Source organism: Leuresthes tenuis, unplaced genomic scaffold (genome assembly GCF_036924035.1).
Source record: "Leuresthes tenuis unplaced genomic scaffold, fLeuTen1.0.hap1 SCAF_2, whole genome shotgun sequence".
NCBI classification, from domain to species: domain Eukaryota; kingdom Metazoa; phylum Chordata; class Actinopteri; order Atheriniformes; family Atherinopsidae; genus Leuresthes; species Leuresthes tenuis.
Window position 1 is genome coordinate 17,467,258 of NW_027325356.1, and position 27,916 is coordinate 17,495,173.

At 44.1% G+C, this 27,916-nt stretch overlaps 1 protein-coding gene across 2 annotated transcripts in view; it reads left to right on the plus strand.

The window, feature by feature from the left end:
- The window catches only part of hipk3b (homeodomain interacting protein kinase 3b), a 37,715-nt gene that overhangs the window by 377 nt on the left and 9,422 nt on the right, over nt 1-27,916 (plus strand). Inside the window, exons 1-7 of one of the 2 annotated variants that reach the window (XM_072380429.1) lie at nt 313-407; nt 8,335-9,622; nt 20,009-20,132; nt 24,743-24,862; nt 25,667-25,753; nt 26,218-26,402; nt 26,491-26,650. In XM_072380429.1, coding sequence (XP_072236530.1) covers nt 8,337-9,622; nt 20,009-20,132; nt 24,743-24,862; nt 25,667-25,753; nt 26,218-26,402; nt 26,491-26,650 — 1,962 coding nt within the window. In that variant the 5' untranslated portion in view covers nt 313-407; nt 8,335-8,336. Of the gene's footprint in view, nt 1-312; nt 408-8,334; nt 9,623-20,008; nt 20,133-24,742; nt 24,863-25,666; nt 25,754-26,217; nt 26,403-26,490; nt 26,651-27,916 lie in introns of those variants that run through there. The other variant, XM_072380428.1, reaches the window with a different exon arrangement.

A 27,916-nucleotide genomic window follows, 5' to 3' on the forward strand; every position in this document is an offset into this window, starting at 1 on the left:
CGGCGGGGGCGGGGGGCTGAAGCCTGTCTGTTGGGGGTATCTGTTGATCTAAGCCTTTGAAACGGTAGTTGAAATGTGACGTACTATCAAGTCACAACTTAGCGATAAACTTAGCTAGCGAAGATGTAGCTGTGTTTTGTCTGTTTACTTCGTACGTAGCAAGCCCAGCCACAACTTTGGCTAATCAGTTTGTTAGAGGTTGACTATTTTTGTTATCCTGTGAAACAGCTCCGCTGGCGTCGTTGGTGCTAATAATTAACGCGAGGGCAACACACGAGCGTTGTCACGGCGACCGGTGGATGTTTTTTTTAAAAATCTTACCAAGGCTATTTGTTTTGGATTCTCTTCATCTGCATCCTATTGTTAATCTACCCCAAATGGGCAACATTTACGGAGTGACTTTGCTGGTAAGTTCCGTATCACTTCATATGCCATCACCTGACTGCTTAAGCGACTGGATTAAACTGGGGCGATGCCACACACAATGGGACGCATGCTTGCTCAAATCATCACTTTTTTTATATTTGTATTTTTTTTCTTGAATGCCTATAACATGCGATATGTTCGGCGTATACAGCAGGTGTTCTTGTGATATACGCTCGCTGGGCTCGTTGTTACTGCCACACACAGCTGCAAACAATACAAGCAACCAGCCTGAGTTGACTCTTTCCTCGCATAAATCGATTATAATTTCACTTCATTATACTATTCTTGAAAAATTAACTTGAATTCGTCCATATCGTCCCATCTCGGGGCTTGAATCTTGTTTATTGCCTCGCACCCATGTCTTCAAAATAGCGACTGTGCTGCGTTAAGCCCAACTTTGCAGAACACAGCCACATATGAGGCAAAGGCTCGACTATTATATAAGCCAAAAACGTAATAGACATTTGAGTTCTGGCCGTCCCACGTGGTGGGTTCTAACTTGCCCAAAATTGCCCAATATTTCTAATACTGCAGCTTGCTATTCGGATGTGTCTAACGGTATTTAGCTAGTTAGCTAGCCTCGTTGGGGTTGAAATTTTAACGTCGGCTTCCGGTTAATTGCTGCCCGATGTTCTGAGGAGTTGGCGACATTCCTTATTTTTCAGTTCACAGTTTAGTTGGACTTCGCAATAACTCTGAGCTGTTTGATACCGACGCGTGTGGAAAGGAAAGGAAAGGAAAGGAAGTGGCTCAGGAACTAAGCAATGCAAGTGGAAAAACAAGCGGGTGAAACTAACGCGAAGTTAGTCACACGAAGTGTGTCTCATAGGGCGTCTGCCACAATTAACGGGGCGTTAAAGGAGAAGTGTAGGGTTTACAATTGTTTTTCAATCACTATGCACGCAAATGACAGCAGAAGGAACGCGTTTGACATCATTTCAGTCAGAACTGCTTGAACGCAGGCTGTAAATGTCGCAGGCACCGTCAGTAAAAAAAAATCCCGTTTTCCCTGAAAGCTCAAGTGTTTTGTAAAGCGATCAAATGAGAGGAATTCAGCTCTGGCTCTGTACTTTCCCAACCCAGCAAGGCTTCATTACCTGGAACTCTTGTGAGTCATCCGTGTTGCTTTGTGGCAGATGTAAGAAAGGAAAAAAAAAAAAAGACTGGTAACCAAATGATGTCATTCTGTGGTATGCAGCACATAAATGAGCCAGTAAACTAAACTGAGTGAGAGTCCATGGCAGACCACCATGACGCTGCGTTTTTATGTTGGAACCTAGATCACGAAAGTGATTTGTTGAAGACATCTGTGATCCCAAGAAGAGGCATCTGTTCCAGCTCCCAGAGCCTGTCAAATCCCAGGATCTTGATAACCTGTGAAACATCTTTGCCCTCCCCCAAAAACCAAAAAACAACCCAAAACGATGGCATCAAAAGAGTCAATCTGCTTATGTGTTCTGGTGTAATGAGTGTAACACTTTGTGCGATGCTACGATCGACTTTAAATGGTTGGTTGTGGGGGTAGAATTTCAGCGTGCGACTTGATGACCGCCGCTAATACGTGCTCGGAAGATGTATTAGTGTCTCTTCTTTGAGAGTGAAATGGTCATATTTCCCTGCAGCATATTGAGCTGTTTGCTTTCTCATCTGTGTTCTCGTCTGTACTCTTGAGACAGATGCAGCGGCCCATCTTTGGAGTGCAATCGTGGAATGTCACCTGAAGCTTGTTGTCATTTTTGCTTTACTATAACCCAAAGAGACTACGTCAGAATGAGTACAGTAAGCTTGAAAAGAGCTATTTTTCTTTTTGAAATACCCTTTTTTTGCTTCTGAACAGTAGCTAATCTTACTAGGAGAAAACTGCCAAACCAGTCAGAAGTTCACTGCTGAAATAACACAGGATCACATGCTTTAGAAAATAGAGGGCCTTTTATCTAGGAAGCATAAAAGATCAAGTTCACAAGACACAGGGAAAGCACCACAGTGTGCATTCAGGTTGAGGGTCCGGGAATTAAAAAAAAAAGGTAGTGGAACAGCTCTAAGACAGAGCGGGAATACAGTAGATGTCGTGTTTACACCGGAAGCCAAAATGCATTTTACTATCTGATCGAAGCGGCAGACAGAATCATTGCATTACAGGCCGGATTATTGTATAGAATGCAGAGCGACCTAACAGAGTGAACGGTACATAAACCCGTGACATCTGGCCTCTGTCAAAAGTGTGAAGGCCTAATGCATCGCTTGTGGAATGGTAGATATTTATAGCTCAGCTTTTGGGAGTCCGAGTTGCACTCTAATGCTTATCAGCCAATTATTTAATGGTTCTGGTAAATGGAAAATGAGCGCGGCTTTGTACATCATGAGCAGCCGTCTCCTTGGTTATGTTTACATGTCCAAATCCAATATTGACCAAATTAAGGCCTTACTCTACATAAGATACTTCAATCTAAACCACATTTTCTGATCACCTTAACTTTAATAAGGCCATATTTAAAGTAAGCAACAATCGGATTAAGTTTGTGGACCTCAGTTGTATTACATAGAGTTGTACACACCCTGACATAATAGTGCCATTTGCGTCCTGCGGAACCTTTCGCTGCAGTTCGGGGACACAAACCGCCGTTTCACGGGTCCGTTTGTCATCAGCCACTTCACACTTTAATTTTCTGAAGAACACTGATGCTTGTGTTTCATACGTCAGGCTGCTTGTTTCGGTCACAAGACTTCAGCAAGGTTCAGTGCTGAGCCGGGATGGCTGCTGTAGAAAGACTCCACGCTTTTTGGCTGAGTGAGAAGCGAGGGTAGGCTTAAATGCTCAGTGCGGTGAAGGACGAGGATATGCTTAAAACTTTGAAAGGACGCAAACCTGAAGCATGTAAGCTTGAAGATAAACGGAGTATCCTGTTTGCAGCTCTTGCTGTCTCGTTCAGATTAAGGCCGATTGTGCGATTATTGCCGTGCATGCACACATAGGCAGAGTCAACTCTGTGGAACACTGTTTTCTTTTGTTTGTTTGTGTGTTATATCTATCGTACTTGCACAAAGAGACGATACACATACCACAAGTGCCATTCTGTTAAAGATATTATATCAGATTCAAAGAAACAAACTAAACAAAGAGACGTCATGACAGCAACTAAGATCTGTTTTGCCCTCCTCTCAAAACTCATGGCCCCTCCGTAAAATGCCACCTTATGGTTGGTGGAGTGTGAAGTGTTTTCGGTTTCCTTCAGTGTAAGCTTTGAGTTGGCCGCAGTCGAACATTTGACCCGAGTGCTTTCTGAAGACCACATGTGTGCTGGACATGTGCGGCAGCTCTGGAGAATGTATTGCAATGCCCCAGGAGGAGCCTCACGGCTGATTAGAAGTATCTGGATGGTAATAATAGCAACAGCTGTTAAGGAAAAGCTGTCTCTGTCTCATTCTTGCGTTGGACTTCTCCTCTGTCCTCGTTTCGGGGCTGAATTCTTGTGGCCAGGCGAGTCCGTTTGAGTCGGGTTTTGTTTTGAATCGGCTCTTTCTGTTGTATTACTGTAAACCGGTATTTAGATTTAGACAGCTAGCAATTAACGTCTCCCTGCCACAGAGGATGCAGTCGGGGCATATATGCTGCAGTCTTTCTGTGGCAGTGTAGATTCTGACTTTGCCACACTGCGTTATTTTACCATTTAAACACGTTGTGCTTTTCTTCTCTCAACGGTATGAAACTAAATGCCTTGCAGCTGCATTGGCTCTGAGCTGCCACGTAGTTTGTGGAAGGCTAGGTTGGAAACTTCTGAAGATTTTCATCTACAGCAACAGTGCGCTCTGCCTTTTGAAGTGATGGGCTGCTAATTGTACACACAGTGTTGTAGAGTGACTCCCATCTGCAGAGTCTGTACTTTGATTGTGTTGTAGCCACTTGGGGGTGTGTCCCGTGTACCTTTGACCCTCTGGTTGTTGTCCTTTTGAAATACCCTCTGGGAATACCCTCTCAGCCCACAGCATTTGCTGTGTACAAACCCACTGAACTGTGCTCTTGTCCGTGTAGAATTGATCTTTTTTTTTTTTTCTTTTATAGCGGATGCTATGAAAAGCTCGAGCTTTGAGATGGGAGTGAATGAAAGCGAAATGACACTGATGCGACCGTTCGGTTGGATTTTCACACTTTCTGTTTCGCCTTAGCACAGCGTGTGTGGTGTTTTCCACTGGTCTTTTTCTATTTGAGAACGCATTGTTGAGTCTTGAGTCATGAGAAGAAACATTTGAACTGGGGATATCTGTAATGTGTGTGGTAAACTGTAGCTGAATAACCACCTTTACCCTAAAAGCTAGTGTGCCATTGGTCAGACGGTTGTTTGATAGTTACAACAGATTCTAAAGTGGCCCGTAGACAAAGCAGAGTGTAGACCATAGACAGTTTTTTTAAAAAAATGTTATGAAATTAAATGATAGATTCATTAACCCTAAAAACAGTTTTTAAACAGGCTTTTGGGTGTGTTTGTTAACACATTTGGATAAAAAAGACAAAGCCATACTCACAATATTGGATAGTTTCAAATCGTCAGTAGGTGGGACTACGTTTTTCTTACTGGACAGAAAGCCTGTTGATATTTATTATTATCTGGCATTTGTCCTCCCTGCAGAAGTCTTGGATATTTACTGGCTCCAGGTCTGATTGGCAGCGACGAACCATAACACCCCCATGGTCCTGCTCATTTCCTCTGAGAGTGCTGTGTCACTCGGCCTGGTTCCAATAAAAAGGCTTAAGATACACAGGTTTACTGACCACAGCGTCTTGCATAAACGACAGAAGCATGAACTTGGAGATAGAAAAAAAGAAAAGAAAAGAAATTGCAGTAGATCCACTTAACCTGTCTGTACAGCAGCTGTCACCTCAGTCTCAATCCTGCTGTGCGGGAAAGAAAAGGAGTCGGTCGCTTTGTAGGTTAAGGATGTTTCTCATTTAGCTGCTATAATGTCAGTGTGCCTCTTAAGAAAAGATAATTACGGAGATATAGATTAAAGCCTGTACAGGTTTCTGTATGAGGAAAATACCTTTAACGGTCCGAATTTTTTTATTTTATTTTATTTATTTTGATGTAGCGACATCTTGTTATTGATTGGATTCGTTCATCTACTTTAAATAGATAGTATTTTAATTATTCATACATTTTCTAAGTTCCAGTTAAGGTTGCTCCGGTCGGGACTTTGGGGATCGGCAGGGTCGGCCAATGCTGATTACACATCGTTGATCACGTGGTGTGTTGTAAAGCCTTTGATTTATCATCTAACATTAATTCGTAATGCACTATTTTTAACAACCTCCTACTCTAAGTATTAAATTAAAGAGGTGACAAGGTGTCATGATTTTACGGCAGCTGATTTATTGTTGGGCAACATGTGCGTCATATCGCCATCTTGAACCGCAGCGTCCTGTTCTTGGGAACAGATTAGAGCTTAAAGGTATAGTTTTGCTAGTATGTAATAAGTCAGACTGAACCCAGCCTTCTGTGCCCTACGCATTGAATGCAGCACTGACTGGCTACTGTCCCCCATTTAACTTTTCTTTGTGTCCCGTTCTTCTCTTCTGCGTTTGGACTGCATCGAACAGATTCGATGATTCTGTTGAGCGGTTGTTACTCGTCTTCCTTTTTTAAAATTCACGCCGCGTGTATACCGGTGTTATCAGTTAAATGTAAGTAAAGCTATGGGGTTTAAAGAGGATATGGGGTCGTGATATCCTCAGATTGAAGGAAAAAGACTTGAATTTGACCACATAAAAGCTGTACTTGTTGGAGTTGCTCCGTCCTGTAGCTTCATTGTCACACCAGGAGCGTTTCAGAGGGGCAGAGTGTTGTTTATCTAACGGTACAAGTCAATAAAATCCATGTTTCTGTGGTACCCAACAACTCGCTTTCAACTCCTGCTCTGAATTTCCACACTTTATCCCATCTGGCCTTTTTCAGGGTGTTGGATAACACTGTGCAAAACCAGTTGCTGAGGCTCCCGTTATCCCCTGTAAAACTGCCTGATTTTTCTGACCTTCTGCTGCCAGTTGTATGAGTGCAGTGATGTCAATGCAAAATCAAGCGCCTGCACAGGATATTTAATTGGATAATTGGCCAGATTTCTTTTTTTATGGCGTTGCTCTGTTTGGCCTCTGCCTCATCTAGTCCGTGGCGGTTGATGCTTTTGTTAAAAATAGACCAAGCGCGTGGTTATACTCGGTGCTAAGCTGCTTCTGGGATGGTGCCGCTGCCCTTTTTGGTGGAAACGCAAATGTTGCATCTAGTGGCCGCTGTCAACCCCAGCGATTGTGTTGGAGCCAGAATGCATTGCAGCTATGTTGGCTCCAAACAGAGTTGGACAAAAGGAAACTATGTTGCCATAGGGGACGTCATGCGGCAATTGGAACCAGTCAACTTAAAGTCTAATCGAGGCCAATAAAAGTACCTTTGAGCTCTATGACATAGGCTGTGCCACTGCTTGACTTTCAGACTTTTATTTGACTCTCATTGTCACCTGTCTGAGCCCTGCTTGGTTTGATTGATGAAGTGTTTTGTAATGGTGAGGATGGTAACCTGGGGTATTATTGTGCAAAGAGCTGTCAAGACAATGGGTTGAACTTATCTTGCTGCTTAGAATAGACTCGGAGGGGTAGTTGGTGGTGTTAGTGTTATCTTAAGACAAGTGCGCTCTCCACCGGGGATATTTATTTTTGGCTACTCGGAGTGACTAACAGGCCCATATCTAACTCACTTGGGTGTTCCAGACTTTTAAAAAACATAATAAATAAGGCATTAAGAGTAGTAATGGGCCTGTTGAGACCTGCTTGACATACCGTTTAAAAACATCGATGAAGATTGGTTGGCTTTTGGTTTTTAGATAAACGCGGTCCTGGAAATGTAATGTTGATTAACTCTGGAGCCGAGCAGCTTCGATATCAGTGAATATTCCCCGGAATGAAAGTCATAATCTCCAGTTCTGTACTCAGACGGTGTCATAAGGTCACTCTATTTCACTGTTGTTTTTTTTCAAAGATGATCTTAATCATGAAACTTGTTTCATTACTTCCTCTCCTTTTTTATTCTTTTTGACACGTTGGCCTGATGATGCTTTGTGACTTTGTTTTGCTCTGTTTTTCTATCGCTCATCCTCTCAGCTGGTTGCTTAGAGACCTGCGGTCGGATGCATGGAAATGGCAGGAGTAGGTCAGTCAAACCTTTGAGAAGTTAGTCACCCGCAGTGTGGATGTGTTGGTGGGATTGCAGAGGGGAGGGCAGTCCCCTCCCTCCACACCGTGCTCTGCATATGATCCATTCCTTACTCGCTGGTACCAGAGATGTGCGCGATAAGCAGGCGACGTGATTAAATGTTGGCTTAGTCAGGAGTTGGCAACAGAAATACTTGTTAAACAAGTTGTTGATGTTTTCTTGTTGTACAACGTGGGTTTGTAGTTCAGGATGATGCACAGCTGCCTGCCTGTGGTCCCACAGCATGCGTAGATTTCAATCTTCAAGGAAAGCGGGCCGCTGCTGGCAGCATGGTTGACGTCACTCGCTCTTTGTGTTTTCCCGCTTTTATGCTGGTGTTTTTGTTTTTTTCGCCCCAAATTAAATCGCTAAGGGAATCGGTCACACAAAACTTCAGTCGTGACGAGGAGTGAAAGACATCAAAATAGGATTGCTGACCTTTGAACTTGAGCCAACGAAGACCCAAAGATCCTGGTGTTTAATCATTTTGATTGATGATGTAACAGCAACAGTGTTTTAATATTGTCCAATCTGCTTCGCAGCACTATTGCCAACTTTGAATCTGCTTTGTTCCTGCTGGCCTGTGTCTTTCAAAGTGTCTTTTCAAAAAGTGTCACTGCAAAGTTGATTTCCGTGGCTCGAACTAACCTGCCGCTTTATTCTCTCTCTGCAGGTATGGCCTCACAAGTCTTGGTCTACCCACCACACGTTTATCAAACCCAGACAAGTGCCTTTAGCAGCGTGAAGAAACTCAAAGTTGAGCCCAGCAGCTGTGTGTACCATGAGAGGGCACACCGGCGGACTTATCTGAACAGCAGAACCCTTGGCATCGTGCACCCAACTAAACAAGCCCACTCGTTTGTGAACCGAGACTTGGCGGTGGGCCTGAGAGCACGCGGAGGTCAGGAGTACCCAGTGCAGACAGTGGTGGTGCGTGGCGTTCAAAGACAGCAGCCCAGTAAAAGAGGAGCAGGACCAGGCCCACTGGTGGCCCAGCAGCAGCGACAGGAGGCGGGGGCGGTCCACTCACGGGGCAAGGAGCAGCAACATCAGACAGACTTAGCAAGTGGGAGCAGCAGTGGAGCAACTGGGCCAGGGGGAGGGGGAAGGGGACAGGGCTGCAGTGGAGGAGTTGAGGGAGGGGGAGAGGAGGAGGAGGGCGACGGAGAAGAGACCTGTGGAGGTTTGAACTCACCTGACAGCTCTCAGCGATGTGGGCTGAAACGTAAAAGTGAGGAGCTGGATAACCGAGGGAGCACCATGCAGATTGTGGAGGAACTGTCAATGTTGCCCGCCATGTTGCAAACGACGAACGTGGGGAACGCAGGCGTGACGGCGCCAGCGGCTGTCGTGGCCGGAGGGGGCCCCTCCAAACAGGGTGTGGGTGCAGGAGGAGCAGACGGGGACTATCAGGTAGTACAGCATGAAGTCCTGTGTTCCCTGAAGAATACTTACGAAGTGCTGGATTTTTTGGGACGTGGCACATTTGGCCAGGTAGTAAAGTGCTGGAAGAGGGGCACGGGCGAGGTGGTGGCTGTGAAGATCCTGAAGAATCACCCTTCATATGCACGGCAGGGTCAGATCGAAGTCGGCATCCTGGCTCGTCTGAGTGGGGAGAACGCAGATGAGCACAACCTGGTGCGAGCCTTTGAATGCTTCCAGCACCGCAGCCACACCTGCCTGGTGTTTGAGATGCTCGAGCAGAACCTGTACGATTTCCTGAAGCAGAATAAGTTCAGCCCGCTGCCCCTGAAAGTGATCAGGCCTGTGCTGCAGCAGGTAGCCACAGCTCTGAAAAAGTTGAAGAGCATGGGTCTGATTCACGCGGACCTCAAGCCGGAGAACATAATGCTGGTGGACCCAGTGAGGCAGCCCTATAGGGTGAAGGTGATAGACTTTGGCTCAGCCAGTCACGTGTCCAAAGCAGTGTGTTCCACGTACCTCCAGTCTCGGTACTATAGGTGAGTACAAAATGGGATTGAGAAACCTTGATGCTGTATCAAAACAGGTTTAGTTTGATTTCAAACGGACTCTTTTGTTGTCCAGGCTGCCATATTTAGTCCTTCCTCTTACAAAACAAGGAAATGCCACCCATACTGCACAACATCCTGCTTTTTTTTTTAGGAACCACCTGCCCTAGATGGGGAAAAAAAAAAAAAAAGTGACCTTGCAGGGTTTATCTGGCCTCTCGTGCTCCCCGCTGCTTGCGAAAAGTTGGTCAAAACAAATGTTTGAGTCTGTCAATATTGATTGTGTTCTTTGCAGAGCTGAGGTGGTCTTAAAAGTTTAGAGGATTTGCAGAGATTAGGTTGTGATTTTATATAAAAAAAGCAAAAAAAAAAAAAAAAAAAAAAGCAAGCATCTGAAATCTGATACGAATACACAGTTTGTCCAGTTGGAATGTCTCAAGAAGGGTGGGGAAAGAAATGGCTGGATTTCATGCCAGACATCCGGTACCTTTTTGTTTTTCTAAGGATGCCTCTGTTTGTGATGGTCTTGGACATGTTAGGGAAAAAAACGGACATGACGGATTACCTTTAGTGCGATCGACTAAGAAAACAGGTCTGAATGATAACAGCTGTTGCGTAATAGCGAGGAAGAGCACAGTTCAGTGTGTGGTTTGCACCATTTTGTAGTTTGCACAGAGATTTTTGAGCTGATAAGAAGCCATTTTGTGCTTAATAGACTGTATTTTTTTTTTATTATTTTTTTTTTAGGCCTGTGCAACTGACACGACATTTTGTGTGTGTGAATGCGTGGATGTCCACGTTTTTTGTCCCTCCACATGGGCGCAGGGCCTATAAAATGAGTTGACTTTTGAGGAAGTGTTATAGCTGCTCTGTTATCTTATAATATGGCATGTTATAAAGATGCACCTTTGTTTGGGATGCCTGTATGTGCTGCTAACAGCCTGCGAGCCGCCACGGTCATCGCGGTGGGATTTGGTGTAAATTCGGACCGCAAGAAACTCACTATATTAACAAGAGGAATGGAGAGGAAAAACAAAACGCCAGGCAGCTTTTGCCAGCTTGTCCTGCTCGTTATCCCGTTCCATCTTTCTGCTGGTTCTGTCTTTTAGGATGTCATCCCTGCATCGACTTTCTGCTGTGCAGTCACTTTGATTTGTGCCTTTTTTTACCCTGTGAGCAATATTTCTTTGTGTGTTTTCTTAGATTTCTTAGATTGCTACAGGATGTGATCGTTTTGAGATATTAAGCGAGTTGGTTATTATTAACCTTTTCCATGTGGAGATTTTCTGCGTGTGTCCCAGTAATTAGCGCTCACAGATTGTTTGTGATTAAAACTCGGCTTCCGAGCCAATGAGAAAGGGACGGGACTTTACGGGGCACATTCAGTACTCGCTGTCATAGTGAGCGGCATTTACATGGCATTTAAATAATTTCCATCGCCTGCACAGTAAAGTGGTGAAGCAGCAGGGAATTCGTACTATCAATGAAAATAGATGCAAATGGGCCATTTTTGCATTTGTCGTAGATTTTCTCACTTTATGACACGAGCAGACAGGGCTCACTTTGACCCACTAATGTGAACAGTGTGAATAATGCCATCTCAACATAAAGTGCCATTATGTTCTTGTCAATGCGCTTTTATTTCAGGAAGTTGCTATAAAAAGAACTGTCATACTTTGCTGTGCTTATGTGGAGGAGGAAGTGAGCGTCGCAGCTGTTACGGTTTGTCAGCTCCGCTTTGGCGACCAGCGGTTCCTCACAAGTCTCGCGTGGCCGTGTATTTTGATACGGTGTACATCAGAAATGCTGAATGACTACAAAGGATTTGGTCTGTCGCCACTTGAGAATAAATTTGTTCCGTTCCAGGGAAGCAGGCTCAGAAAAAAAAACTGTATTTATGTGTTTTAATTTTCCTTCTCATGTTTGACTTATTTGCTGATAGGGAACGGATCCACACTAAGGAACAGGCAGCAGTGCTTCGTCTCAGCTTTAATTTGAGCTTATGTAGGACAACAGCAAGAACTGCACGGGCGATGTAGCCCTTTTTCAAATCTGATAATTTGATACTTTCTGTGAAATCCTTTGTCAGCAGGGTAGACTTGTGGGCTGCGTTAGCATTGCACCTGATAATCAGCGTAATGATTTCCAAAGGAAGAAAAATCTCCCTACGCTGTATATCGGAGCAAAAGGGAGAAGTCTTGGGTTCCCCTCACCAGGAAATGTTGTGATTGTGCTTTGATTGCAGCAAATATTAATCATATTCATTCTCTGGAAGCAGAACTGGCCATCTCAGTAGTCATGTTGGTGACCCTGTGGACATTTTACAGTTTCCGTAAACCTTTCCTGACTGCGTATGCAACCTCAAAATAAGCATTGAAATGTCCTTTTTTTAGTCCTGTGGCCTAATATGTTTCTACAAGAGAAGGATGGTGCATTTTTATTTGTTAAATTCCCCTCATTAGTTTATCAGCCATCCTGCTTTTCGCACCTCTCTGCTAATTGTCACAGATCGATTGCTTTTGGTTATCATGGCAGTGAACTGGCGCCTATCAGCCTTTTTCTGGACGACGGCCTCGTGCTTATTTGCACGGCTTAGTAAATTTTGCCCCAGTAAATAGTAAATTAGTCAATTTTCTTTCAATATTCATTTAGACAAACTCAAATCAAAGTCTTCCTGCTTGACGGCACCCAACCCAAAAAAAGAAATGTACTTGCATGAAAAAAAACTAATTCCAATACATCATTATTGATTTATATTTATTTAGATTTTATTCGCCTGTCTGGACAAGATTGTGATAAGGACTTAGTCCTAATAGAGCGCCGTTGCCCCTCTGTAGCTTGTACCCCCTTTTGGAGATAGGAATATGCAGAGCATAATGTGAAGGAAGATCGTTGCTGAGGCTGAGAGTGGAGGGCTGCTTAAAATAGCTCATGGGACGCTGGCCAGTGTGCTTTGACTTCTATAGATGGTGAAACACATAGGCAGCCAAAATGAAATAAGGACGGCTTGAAACACCGGAGAGCTCTGACTTATTCGCTCAAGGTCAACCAGCTCGGCAACGTCAGCTGTTTAGATTTACACATGTCAATGTGCATTATGCGCATTTCGTATTGCTCACCTCACAAAATACTGCGACACCTCAAATCCATCACCAACCCTTAACCGATAAGTTCTTGCACGTACAAAGAGCCCCTTGGCCAATTCCGCGGTTTACAAGCATTTGGCTGGTGGCCACCGGTAATTTGCCACACAGGTCTGCGCAGTCAGCTCAACTGGAAATCTCACGGCTTCACCGCAAGAACGACATCTTACATTCTTCCATTAACCTGTGGTTCAATTTGAATCAGTTTTCCAATGTAAAAAGGCTGTTTTGATGTCCTAATAAACTGATGGGTCTTGAGATCGGCGAATGCTGTTTTTCTGGCTCTTAAATTGAACTAATCTTGCTGCCAATCACAAGCCACTTTAGGGATAAATACCTGTCTTTGCTGGAACAAAAAAAAAAAAACAACACCCATGTATATGAAAAAGACTGATGCAGGCAGATTTCAGTTAGGTGGAAATGCGTCTAATCTAATTGAGATTGTCTGTGCTCCATGAAAGCTTAAGCTGTATTGACTCATAGAACATTTGGACAAATCTGACTAGATGTGAGGAAGTAATCCCCTCTGACAGCTTTAAAGTTTTATTTTGTTTGAGGCTTCAAAAGCATCTCCTCCTTATGAGCTGTGGACCGTATTCCTCTCGCCTTGTACATGATAATTGTTCCCAGGTATTCATTTGGATGGAGCAGTTCGCTCTGGCTTGCAGTTTTTTCTCTTGGCTAAGTTTGAATCATTGCTAGTTCTTATGGAACTTCTTTTTGTGGCGTCTCATTATTTACTGATTAGACGTGAGAGCTTGGCTGCAGGTGACAGCGATGTCGTGTATTTCTACTGACTTTTGGACTGTGCAAATGACTTGTAACGTGATGTCTTGTAACGTGATGTCTTGTAACTGTGTGTCGTCTCAGTTGTGCGCTCACAAGTTTCGAAAAAACGCCCACTGTTCTCTCTCTCGTCCTATTCTTTGTTGCTGGCGGGCGTCACGTGTCCATGAGAACTGTCCATAATGTTGGCAACAACAGTTGTGAAAATGCTGAAACGGTTTTGTTCGTATATATACTTTAAGCTGCTGCATTCATCAGCTGCTTGATCCCTTTATGATGAGTGTTTTGTCAACTCTGCTAAACTGACCGTTTATTGTTGCTTTGTATTTGATATGTGTAAATGTTAGCTTAGAGACCACCTGATTGCAGGCGTTGTGCGCTGGAATATTGTTAATACTAATAACAGGGATCTTGTGAGCTATGAGCCGATGGGTGAGGCGTTCACACGCGGTAGAGAAAATGAACTACGCACAGTGCTTGAAATTTAAGAGAGCCTTTCTAATACCAGAAAGTCTGAGTTCTTGTTTTTCTTTGGACACGAGTGGTTATTGTGCAAAATGCGTGTTCACCTTGAAATCTAATCTCTCATAACTCGGGCTGGGATGCTCTTTACTTAGGAACTTTATTCCCAGTGCCGCTGTGTGTATTTTCTACTTGTATTACAGCTGAATCATTTTTGTATTAGCATTACTAAATGATATGCATCAGCATTCAAAAGAAAAATCCCTCCAAGTGGACTCGTCAGTTTCCAGCAATTCATTGAGTCTAAGAATTTTCCTTATTGGCATCCAAGAACGCCAAGGCCGATTTTTAAAATTCTTTGTCTCCCATCAAAGCAACGGAGGATTTTCCACCCGGCTCCACGTCAGCAGATCGAGTGGTTTCCATCAGTAAAATGTGTCTAAAGCTTTGTATCTAGAATCTAAGGTCTGGGCAGATCAGAGTGCACATGCTCCTTCCTAGCTTTGCTACACTGCCTCTGTGTTGCACTTAATAATGCAGGATGCCCTGAGTGTGTAGAATTACAGTTCCCGGAAGGGGGGGAGGGGGGGATGCAGTAAGGCTCTCATAACATGGAGTCGCCAGGCTGCAGGTTTTCCTTTAGAGCTAAGCTGATATCGGCTGTTGTGGAGACCGGCTGAGCTTCTCTCGCTCTCCTTTTTGATTTAAAGACACATGTTAGCATGCAGTGGCAACGGCAAGACTGTCTCTCAGTGTGAAGCCACCCTTATTTGCTTTTCTATGAGAACTTTACACTTTGTCCCTCCCTTTGAGGACAGAACAGGGTGGATCACAGGGCTATTTCTGGACTTGGAGATAATGGCCATGAATAAAGAATAAAGATGGAGTTAATTTCTCTTCTCTGCTGTTATTGCAAACCGTAAGACTTGTGGAAGTGCGGTTTTTGTTTTTCTGCTTTTCGGTGAGGAGTAAAACTTGAAAAAGATTGATAAATGGGCTGCATAACAAAGGAGAAGTCCCGTTTTGGGGAAAGGGGTTTGCTTCATGTCTCACGGCTGAGCTGGTTGAGGACAGGGCGATACATGCCATTGTTTTTAAATGCTCAAGAGCAAATCCACGTCATGCAAACGCCCATTTCTGTTGCTCCAAAGCAGCCGCGGATACACTGAAACTCAGCAGCACCCAGTTTATCAATAACAAACACAGAAATGCAGAGTGAGAAGCAGTAGGAAGGCAAAACTTGTTCCAGTATTTGTCCTTTCACCGGCCGGAAATCAAAACAGATCAGCTAAATCATTTTACAATGTTTGATTTGTTCTTCCAAACCCTCTTGAGTCAACAGTTTTTTTGTGCATACATATAATGTGTTTGCAGTGGTTTCTAGCTGCTGTTGTCTTACTCAGGAGCTTTACGATGGAGGATCTCTGAGCAGGAAAAAGGGAGGCGAGCTGTCGAAGGGAAGCAGCTACTTTTGTGTTCCGGCCTCTTCCAAATGAAAACATTCCTTCAGTGCTCCAGCTTGTTTGGGTTTGATTTTGGGCTTGTCGTCATCGTGTCATACCTGCAGCGTGGGCAGGCGATACTTGGCACGGCGCTGCCTCGGTGCAGGATCTGCCTTTGATGCAGCAGTTTTGCTCAGCATTTGTACTTGAGGATTTGTTAGACGTGGATTCTTTTACAGGAAAGCAAGAAGCCAGCGTGGAGCTTGTTAAGTGACTTTACTAAAATCAAATGTTTTCCACTGAGTCGGTCCGAAACCCCCTAATAAAATCAATTCAAATAACTGTTGAAAGCTTATTCGCGGAATCTCTAACTTTGAGGCGCTGCATTTCATTTCATTTTTTCATTTGAAGTGGAGTGATTTAAACATTGAAGATATGTAGGAGTGAGCCGTGAGCTGGAGGGATTAAAAAAAAAAAAAAAAAAAAAGGAACTGAAAATACTGCGGGCGGATGCAGAAAGTTCTTTGAAGATTCTGTGTTCCCTCCTCCCATCTACAGACACGCGTGTTTCGCACATTTCACACGAGGCTCGACAGAAACCTTTGAGGTTGTGAGGAGAAAGTGATATTGCGGATGACTCGTGTCTCTTTCATAGTCATTCATTTGCAGTCAGCAGACCTGACATGCGTCTCCCTCTGTGTTGTGGCTGAGCAGATGAACACAATCAGCTGTTGTATATTTACGGTCCTCTAAGGCGTTCTAATCAGATTGCCTCCATTGAATAGACTTTGAAAGTGCAATCGTGTTGCGTTTTTGTTTTCAGTTACGATTTAAAAAAAAAAAAAAAAAAAAAAAAAAAACCGGAGTTGTGTTTGGATGAATCAGCACCCGTTAAGGTGTAGCTTTGGGCCATCGCGTCATTGCTTATGACAGTTTCAGTCTTGCCTGTTTTAAACCCAGCTGTCCTGGCTGGCATTCTGTGCCCACCCTGTCCTCTCATTTTCCATGACACCGGAGAACCTGTCTATCACCTGGCTTTTTTGTCGTGCTCGGCCTCTTCTTTTGTGGTTCCCGCACGTGGCTGTTAACGCTCACAAGGCTTCTTCCCCTCGATCATTTACTGGTCACATCCTCCAGGATGGAAAACGGGTTCAGTTTCATTGGATGACAGTGACGCTTTACTTGCGTTGATTAGGACGGAGCTGTGCAACCATAGCAACATGCACTTATCCTTTCAGATGAAAGGAGAGAGACTGGCTGTTTTCTGTTTTGCTCTCTTTATTTCAGTTTGTGATTGTGCGTGTTGCCATGTTATTGTGCATCCAGCGGGGGGGAAAAGTAAGAGCTAAAGAAAAAAAAAAACACATTATTTGACTACTTTGTGTCCCTGATTGCACTTGAATTTTAGTTGGAATCTGTAGTAACTACGCTGACCAGGAACAGACTGACATGTTTATTATTCCCTTCTCTGTCTGGGTTTTGATTTCTGTGACTATTAAAAAAACAGTTTCTCTGAGGAAAAAAAAAAAAGAAAAAAAGACTGGAACAAATATCCTCTCTAAGGTCATAACATTAAATTCTTTTCATAGTCGCAGCACTCAGTTTGATTGTGGAACTCCCAGAGAAGGTCGTCGGTGCCCGCATAAACACTTTAATTCAGTGAATCTTTGTACTGACTGAACAAGTAGCGTGCGATCCAACTCATAAATGAGTTATGATGGTTTCAGTCTTGCCAACTCATAAATGAGTTGGATCTTTTGCTGCCATTGCCGGTGAAAGATCAGTTTTTGGTCAGAGGGACACGAACAACTCGTGAGGAAACGGCACCAACCATCTCACCACCATTCAGTCCCTCTCAGGAACTAGACCTGCCTAATAAACCCCTTTAATGCCACTCAGTCCCACAATATATTCCATTTATCCACCTTGCGTCCTGACAAATGTGTGATTGTGTTGATGTTTGGTAGAGCCGTGCAATATTTAAAACATTTCCATTAGCCTCCGCAGCCCGACAGCTAGCAACTGCTGGTATATTTACGGCGCTATTTGTGCCGCACGCACAGTGGAGTCCTGTCATTTTATAGACCGTTAAGAAAAATGGATGCGGTCATCCACAGTCAGCTGTTAAGCCAATGAGGAAGTGCTTTCAAGTGCAATATAACCGGTGAGTGTTGGGCGCCGTCTCCAAAACATGCCTCGGTCCAAAGCTAAGTCTTGTTAAAAAAAGCTTCTATTTCTTTCATGAAATACTATGGCTATAAAATTTCCCCACTAGTCATTAAGGTTTCATCAGCTACATTCACTCATTCCGATTTGAAAGCGATTCAATGGATGTCAGTCCTCAAAGACATCTATATTTGACAGTTTTAGGTTTCACTCTCCAGCTCCACCTTCCCGCCCAAATATGGTGACTTCCAGCTTCCAACATGTGCTGCAGTGCTGCTAACGCTCACACGGTAGGAGTGAGACTCGTACAGTTGACATCCCGTCGTGCCATATGTCCGCGATATCATCTATTGAACGGCAAATTCTTAATATTAAAATATCGCCCCAGCAAAACCAGCTGCCAGTGGATTTAGCCAATCACTGAGAGCCCATATATTCATCCAGCCGCCAAGCCCTAGAATGTGGCCTCTCATTCCCCACTCCCTCAACTCCCTCAGGGAAAGTCATTTTCTTTATAAATAGGAGATACTTGTGAAGGTGAAATCACTGGCATGACTGTGGTTGCTTTTCTGATGTGATTTTTGCCTTCTGCACCGACTGTTTGCGCGCATTTGTCGTTACCGGGTGACAAAACGGTCTAAAACTCAATTTAGCAGGGCTCAGGCTCGCTGTTGCTGTCCATATGTCTCGCACGCTTCACTCACACATGGGTGCAAAAGACGTCACGGAAGAGATGCCTGCCGGATCTCTTTAAATAAGTTCACTGTGAAAGCAGAAAGTCGAGCTCTGTTGAACAGCAAACATGGGATGCCATGTGAGCAGACCGCCGTGACACGGGATCCCCCTTTCGCTCTTTAGATGATTTCAAACCGCTGGATTGTTTGGTGCCGGCAAAGGCTTTTCTTCAGGGTATGCCGTGTGTGTGAGCTGAACGGAAATGAAATGTAATTCCATCGCTCAGGTTTCTCACTAGTGTAAATTTAGGGTTTTGTTATTCTGGGCAGCAGTCTCATTTATGTGCAGTCAAAGGATGTTGAAATGAATATCACCAAATGATCTCATACGCATACTGATGCGTGCAGCAAGACGATAAACGGCGACGCTGACCTATCCTTTATTCTTGTTGGCGTGTAATTTTAGTGATATTGGAAAACTCCACCCGCTCTTAACCTTGTCTTGGACCTCGTCGTATACCAGTAGAGGACATAATTCTTCATTGGGGAAAAAAAGAATCTGTAGTTCTTTAAAAGGTTTCTTTTATTATGCTGCGTCTCTCTCTCAGATGAAAGGAAGTTGTCCTGTATAATCTTGGAGGCTGGGGTGGGCAATCTGATGATCTTTACATCACGGCAAAGCAAAAGCACGATTGGCTGTGGCACAAGTAGGACGACCCTCATTGGATGCAGCACATATCTTGGAAGGCTAACTTTTTCCTTTTTGTTTTTTTCTTCTGTTGTTCATCCTGGCAGTTGTAGAACAGGATGTAGGGTTTTGTGAGTTGGGCCTTTAGGCATGAGCAATAGGCTTAATATCCATGTAGCCATTGGGATCAGGTTATGACATGAACTCCGCTTAGTTTGTGAGGAGAACAGTGACTGTTCCAAAGGATCATCTTTCAGTCTTTTGGGCAGCCCTACTTGGAGGTCATTTTGGGGCAGAAATCTTATCCAAGATGGAAAGCAGCGCTCTGTCATTTATGCAGTCTTTGTTGTATGTCCTAATCACAAACTTCTTGATCGTTAGCGTGTTTTGCAGGCATTTTGTCTCAATAAGCCATTCCCGTGACGCGGTATTACAGTGCTGTTATGAACACTGAGTCAGCAAGTAGGCCAAGTAGTGACTGTGCTTCCTTTCCATCAAGCTGGAGAGGACACAACAGCCTGTCAAAGCTCTGATCTCCGTCTGACTGACCCGCTAACCCACTGGCACAGCCCGCTGAGGCTTGGCACTCTTAACACATACACAACACTGGCTTACAAGTCACTTGGCTGCGTTACACATGTACCACGCAGACCCATCTGAGTGGCCATCATCAGAAATTGCTCGGCATTGCTAAAAATGGGTCTTTATCTGCTCAAGATATCGGTGCTACTTTACAGAACCTAAAAAACCCCCCACATGAATGAGTTGTGATGGTAGGAAAAACAGAATTTGAATTACTGGTACAGGTGTTATTTAAATATGCAGCTATAACTCTGAAAACAGGTGTTTCTTACTAAGTTATTTTGTCTGAAAAGCTGAATCGATGAGTCGCTAAAGATTTGCTATGAGTAAAACTGTATACCGCCAGCAGTATGTCACGTTTGAATGTATTAAACAATAAATGTTCTTATTGTGCTACTACAGAACAACAATTGTGTGTATTGTCTGTTCCACAGGGCTCCAGAGATTATTCTGGGATTGCCGTTTTGTGAAGCCATAGACATGTGGTCTCTAGGCTGCGTAATAGCTGAACTTTTTCTTGGCTGGCCTCTTTACCCCGGGGCACTGGAGTACGACCAGGTAAAAAAACAACAAAGAAAACCCAGCCATTGGCTCTTGTTTTGCATGATTTTAGTGTTTCTTCATCCCTGCAGTGTGCTCCTCTCACACGTGTTTCCCAGGTTTTCATGTGACTCACTCAGCACCGGCTGCTTTAACTTTCACCATCCACAACCCCCCCCCCCTGCATCATATCAGAGTGAAAGCTGTGGGAAACAGAGTGGATCTTCCCCTCACTCAAATTACACTCATATCTTGTTCCTTTTCTTCTATCAGGCAGTCCCCTCCCAGTTCCTCCCTACTCCATCCTTACATTGCTGAAGCAGCCATCCTCTCCTCTGTCTTTGTTTTTCTTCTCCACTTCTCCATGACCTCTCCTGCTTTTCCAGTCGATTATTTTCGCTCGCCTTTCGGTAGCTCACTGTTGGAAGTTTGTACATTTAATTCGCAGCTCCTTTCAGCCTCACTTTCTTGCAAAGTCGAATGCAGAAAGGAACGCTCATCAGCTGAGTTTAGAGCAAACGACTTGAGGCAAGGACAGAAGCATAACGCGATGTATACTGAGACCTCGGCCTGCTTCTGGTTTCAGGAGGAATTTCTTATGACGGTAAAGTGAGGAGAGATGAAGCTTTTCAGGTTTAAAGAGTAAAAAAGCAAGATTGAGAAGGTTGTTTAAGCTATGAAGAGATAGTTGGCTCGAGTGACTTACAGTAAGGGAAATTTAGCACAGTGTGAATTGGCTTCGTTGTGACATACTCTACCCACCATGGGTATTTTAGCAGCTGGTGTCTGTTACAGTGAGCAGAGGGGTATATACTTGTGTTTGATGGTATGTCTGTTGAGATCTGTTGGATGCCCCCCCCCCCTTTCCCAGTGGAGTCTGTGTGTTCCCTGGACCAGACTGATCTGGACTTAAGTTGAGCGGCTTTCCCCCTGCCGCAGAGCCCCATCTACTCGAAGGCTGCTGCCAACACAGATCCCTTCTCTCCTATGCAGCACCCTACATTACGGCACTCGGCACTGCTGCACTCGTAGCAATGTATTTTTATGCCCTTGCATCATTTTTCAACCCCCCCCACCCCCCCGAAGAACTGTGACAGCAGAGATAACGCAACAGCTCCAGAGGAGATTTGACTCTGGTACAGTGGCACCAGTCTAAATATGAATAATCTGTTTTTGTAGGAACTAGTCTGCATGTCCCAAAGCTGCTTTAAAGATTTCGGGGGGGTGGGGGTGGGGGGTGGGGGGTCTTCTCCATTTAGTATGTGACTGTTTGGAATTGATGAGGTGATGAGTGTGAATTGGGGTGATCAAGGGAGCTCGAAGTCAACATAGGTGGGGAGTGTCATTGGAAGGTATTATGGGGAAATGTGGAGGAAAGGACTGTGAGCAATGGTAGTATTTACTGGACAGAAATCTGAAACCAATATATATAACGGGTGACAGAATTTAAAACCCGTGGGGAGGGGGGGGGTTAAGCCCTGGATGTTTTCTGTGATGACTGCCACCACTAGTGCCCATGCCTCTGAGAGATGGTTTGGATCCCTTTTTATGTTGTCTTCTTTTTTTTTTTTTTTTGACAGCAGCTTTCTTGTGACTGAACTGTGCTGTGAGACTCTCTTTGTCAAGGCTTGTCCATCAGCATGAAATAGAGTTCTGTGTGGTTATGGAATTGACCAAATAACGAGCAATCTAGCATGTTACAGGAGCAGCTAAACTTCTTTCAACTAAGTCGTTCTGTCCATCATCTGTTTTCTCAGTCAACACTTGCGCTCTATAAAAGAGATTGATGTAGCCACCGTCACATAAACTGGCTGGTCTGTGATTAGCTTAGGCGAGCAGTGGTTCCAATTGGCAGCTGTGGAAACCACACAGACGTATCGAGTCACAGCTTTGTCATTCATTCCACTGTAAAAGAGATCCAGATTATGAAAAAATAACCGTCCACGCTGAAATAATCACACCAGGCCAGAAGCCGGCGCTATAGTTTCCATTAACGACTCTAGAGACTACAAGAGAAGGACATTCAGAGCGTGCCCAGTCAGCTGATTCTCCTTTGGCGAAAACTTTTAAGGTGGCGCAGCTTTGCCGAATGCAGCTAGCAAACCTAGTCGGACACAGAAAAACCGGTATAAAGGCGCCATTGTCTGTTGCTCATTACACAAAGCAACAGTGAGCGCGCACAGAGTAGGGTGAGATGCCCAAAACCTCCATTTCTCGTATGAAAAAGACTCCCTTCGCCAAAAATATCCACGGTGGTGGGAACTGGGCCTCAACAGGGACATCTGTCCTTGGGTAATGTTTTACCATAACTGCTATCCAATATCACTTCTATTTGCAACCGCAGGCGTCAGGCCCCCGCTCGCCTCCATGCACAATGCAGATTTATGGCGACTTTTGCGCAGTTTCCACTTTTCGCATCGAGAGCCTAGGTCCATCTTTTATACGCAAGCCTCTGAGTCGTCCACAGCTCCGTCGGTAACCAAAAGACTGTTTAAGTCTCTGCATCGAAAAATAAAGACGCATTCTATCCAGGCTTGAGACCACTCGTCCTTTTGTATATGTGTGATCGTTTCTTGGCTTCTCCAAGCGCAACATAATGAGTTTGAAAGGTTAAAGATATGAATAATCATAAGTGATCTTTTCCTGTAATAGGGTAAGCAGCTGACTGCGGGGGTGAGGTGTCATCCAGGGGTTAGCGGTTGATTTTGGCTGGAAGTCATTAAACTGCTGCCAGCCTTGTTGCCCCTTTTCTACTTATCTTTCTGCATGGGGTCTTGTTCCATCCCACACAGCATATTGTATTTATAACTCTGGCTCCTCCTCCTCCCCTCTCGCTCGCTCCTCTCCTTACCTCAACCCCCCCCCCCCCCCCCCCCCCCCCCCCCCCAAGTCACACCATCTTTTACACCACGAGTATACAAGACTTCTCATCTCTTTGATGTGACAAACCCTGCGGTTCAGGCAGGGGCTCATTATTCTTGGCTATCACATTAGCCGAGGACGGTGAACTCTGTCCTCTATAATTTTGTCATCTGAAGGTTTGTTTTTGTCCTATTTACACTTCCTCCCTTTACCTTCCTTCCTAAGGTACGGTGCAGGTGCTGCAGTCATGGCAGTCAGTTCATAAGCTTACTTATATTCAGTTTTTTTTCTTCTTCTTTTTCTCGGCACACAGCCAAGCTTGAGAATATGAGGATGTTGGCGGGCCAGTGTATATAAAAATAAATTTATTTAAAAACTTAGGTTTGTTGAGGTTAGAAATGTGAAGGCTGTGGAAGGAATGATCCTCTTTAGTGTCACAAACGTGTAGGAGAACACAGCTGTGTGATTCTAGGAGGAGATGTTCTCTCTCATTTGTTACAGTGAGCGACCGCTTTAAAAAGCTTTCTTTTTTTTCTTTTTTTTTTTAAGGCCGTAAAATAAAGGCTGCCTGCGCTTCCTGCCTGCTCTGCAGCAGTCCCAGGTTTGCTCGATGCCGACAGTTACTTTGCAGAATCGTGGCTTTTGCACCAGTTTGTTTCAAAGCTCTGTGCGGAAAACAGTCCGTCGAGGAAACCGAGGTGTTTTTTTCGAGGCCACAAGAATCTTTCCCGCTCCGCACATCTAGTGTGACGTCGCGCAGCCTCAGGGTGACGGGAGGGGACTTTCAGGGCCGAATGTTCTGTAATGCCATGTTGGGTTATGAAAAGCGGCGAATGCCAGGCTGTACAAAAAATTTGAGAGGGAAAAGAAATTGGGATCTAAATCTGCCCGTATTGGGTAACTTGCTTAGAAGGAGCATTTTTTTTTTAAAGTGAGAAAAGCAAGATGGGACAGTGACATGATATGTTGCGTAATCATGGGATGCTTGGAAATGTCTAATATCCCGTCCAAATCTCTGTGCAAATGAGGCTTCATCTTGCATGCCATCACGACCTAACCCCAGGGAATGCATTACAATATTCTAACCATTATGATAAGCAGCTAACTAATATGAACAGAACGTCCTACTCACACACAGACACTTGTCATGAAAGCTGAATAGAGCAAATTAGCAAATGCTTCTCACAACAGCATTTCTGCAGTTAAATAACATGTGACACAGGTATGTCTGCCTCACAACTATCAAAGTTAGCTTCAGATTGCATATTTAGTGTTCTCTTCATCTCCTAAATGCTATGAATTTGTGTAATGGCTTCTCGGGGATCTTCATCCTTCCCTCGGCATGTCGGTGCTCCTTTGCCACGCTGAATCTCTCATGATTGTTGTTTTTAACACTTGGGCGTGATTGACGTCAGTCAGGCTTCTCGGCTCTCTCCTCTCATAAACCTGTGTGTGACATTCTTGCCCCACAGCATCCGTCTGGCTGGCATCGTTTTCTCCAGGAAAGCATTTTGCACTGAAAGTGTTTGTTCCTTATCAGAGTTTACGTGTACAGAGCCCCGGAATCTCTCAGAGATCATCAGCTCCAACTGCACTCAGCACAATGGCTGAGTTTAGAGTTTTTACAGGAACAAGCCATCTTAAAATCTTTTCAACTTTTTTTTTTTTCTTACAAACTTTTTTTTTATGTCACCTTAAACAAAAACGAGAGTCGGTTACAAGATATTTCCTTTGTTAACAGCCTCTTTGTCCCCCGTTTCCATTAGATTCGCTACATCTCTCAGACGCAAGGTTTGCCAGGAGAGCATTTACTGAATGTGGGCACAAAGACGACGAGATTCTTTTGCAAAGAGTCGGACTCGCCTTATGCAGCATGGAGACTAAAGGTGAGGAGTATTTACACGCCTCAGAAATATGGCTTCATATGACTACTTGTTCAAAACAACACATCTCTCCTCTTGTTTTGGCCAACAGGATAGATTTGAGTTGAGTACATCTACAAAGAACCCAGAGCAATGAGACTTTTAGACCTTATTATGCTCTTATTGCCTTCTCTTGTTGTTGAATACCCAATACTTTAAATGACAGTGTCCTAACACATACTTTATGTGCACAAAGGTCACGTGTGTCCTCGAGTTCCAACTGAATAGGCTAAACGGAGCCATATTTGTCCCACTGAACCGGAGCTGTTCTGGCCTCCAGGCATTTTTACATCACTGCTCCCTCAGGGCTTTGTGACGTGAACAGCAGCGGTGAACTATGAGGGAAAGGATTCTCTCTAATAATAATAGTAATATGAGAACAAAGACATCTCAAGCCTTTTTAAATGTTGGATCCATATAACCAAAGTCGATGCTAATCTAATAAGCCACACGCGTAATAATAGTCAGCCTCCATTTCAAGGTGAATATCACAGGTCAACTCTAAGTCAATGTCCAATTCTTTTTGCTTCCTTTCCACGGGCAAACGGTGCCTGCAGTTAATGATAAAGAGGCAGTGACTGAATTGAGATACGATGCCAGAATTCGAAGCTGTGAAAATAAATGTTTTCTTTTCCAATTCCTCCTCCAAACATTAGTAGGTCAGTTCATAAGAACATGACCTAGGATAATTGTACTAGGAGGGAGCGGAGCAGCTGTTGCACCAAATTCCCACTCGAGGCCCTCATTAAACGTTTTCTTGTTCTGCAGTCAACAGATGAGCACGAGACGGAGACGGGAATGAAATCAAAGGAAGCAAGGAAGTACATCTTCAGCTGTTTGGATGACATAGCGCACGTATGTTGAAGCCGCCCGCTCGCCGCAGTGTTCTTTACAGGACGTGAAAGGAAGTTAAACAGCAGATGTTTAGAGGCCCTGTGCTACTAGGCCTCAAACAGAGGAAGCACCCCTTCAGTTGTATGAGGCAAACGGAACACACACGTGTTGTTACTGTGAAATAAGAAGTAGGATTGCTAAGATTGCTTTCCCCTCAGTTAAATGCTAAACTTTAACTTTTTAGTAAAGGTTCAGATTTCACTCACTCGGAACAGACCGTGGAAATTCCCACTGGTGACTATCAGTGCTTCTTTAGATCTGAGGGGGTTTTTGGTTTTCAGGTCAAAGGAGATTCTTGTGAATTCATGTTTATGTCTTAACAGTTTGGCATTTATAGGAACTGGGTTTCCTATGAAATCCTTTGAATCAACCAGTAGAGCGTGTTGTAATGTGACATTTTCTGCCGATTAACCTCTGTGTTTCAGGTGAACTTGATAATGAATCTGGAAGGTAGTGACTTGCTAGCGGAGAAGGCAGACCGGCGGGAGTTTGTGAGCCTGCTGAAGAAGATGTTGTTGATTGACGCGGAAGAGAGGATTGCCCCCGCCGAAGCTCTCATCCACCCCTTTGTGACCATGCAACACCTGCTCGACTTTCCCCACAGCAACCAGTGAGTTCGCTTTGCCTCGCACGTTCAGACATGCTCTTGATAGACCGGCCTGCATGACGTAAATTCTCCATGTCACTCCTATCTGTAGTGTGAAGTCATGTTTCCACATCATGGATGTTTGCTGGAGTCGTCCCGGTGTGTACGAGGCTACCAATCGAAACAAAGGTCCTTTCGTCAGACCTGTAACTACAACCGCTACTGCCTCAGCCAACCACCCCTTCAACAAGATTCCTGCTGTCCACGCTCAGGTAACCTCCTCAGGGTGTATTTGCTCTGGGTTCTGCCCATTCCACACCTGTGGTTTGTTTTTTAACTCATAAGATAAGCTACACTTATCCTAAGATCAGGGAATTACCATGTTAGAAAAGGAGGGGACGAAAAGAAGCGGCTCAGGACGTAGTTTCACATTTATCGCTCATTTTCCTTTTTCTCAATTGGAAATGCTAGAAAAAAATATCTGGAAAAGGGAGTGACATGATAATCACGGATGATGCGGGTCCTTTGCATCTAATGTTCTGTTCTGTTTATTTGCTCTCATGAAGACTGTTTCCTTGCCTTTATTGCCTTTTTGTATGCCGACCTGCCCATCTTATTGCGTCCCAGCACTGCTGTCATGGCAACAAAATCACGTCATGTTTGCGAGGTCATGGCAACAGTGCAAACCAGCGTTGTTGCTGAGGAGAAAAGAGGAGCTGACCCCCTTTATTTTTTATTTTTTTGGTTCTGGATCCTCGTAATGCAAAACATTCTTTAACACTACTTAAATGGCACCAATCTGATGATTTTTTTTTTAATTTTTAAATTTTTTAAAACGACCAGTATTTGAATATGGCAGGGGTAACTACATCTTTGCTCAGCAGAACAGATAAAAATAGACCGGGAGTCTGTTTTAGTCCCTTTTTAGAATGAAATATTTTAGAAAGAACACTTGTCCACATGCATTGCACAATGAAAGTGACGGGCTTTAATTTCTCTTACTTATCTGTCGCAGTACAGAAAAGGGTTAACCGTCTTCTGAAGACTTTACAGGAAAATGTTGCGACTTGTTTTTCATATTACCCGTTTGAAAGGCTGCTTTGTGTTCACTATCATGTGTATGGGGGGGGTTTGGCCACATTCGGGAGCTGTAGCGGAACAATATAGCCCTATTTCTCGTTATCCATTAAATGTGATTATACCCAGGCACGGGAGCAGTGTGAGAAGCAAAGTAAAGGCACATGCTTTCAGCTGTTTAGCCCTCTGGGTCGTCGTAAAGAGTAAGTTCGACATCGTTTGACCAACTCTTAAATATGCCGTTTTAAAACCACGTTTTAGCCATGGGATGAAGAATGTTGCCAAGAATGTTATCAATGTGGAGGTCTATTCAGAAGAAGGTTCATATAAGTGGATACCAGTTATATGAAGGCTGAGCAGCAGAGATGGACTCCTTGAAGTGATTAAATATTTAATTTGGTTGCTTATCCAACATCTGATAAATAACCAAATGGGCCTTGAATATGCGTTGATTCAGGCCC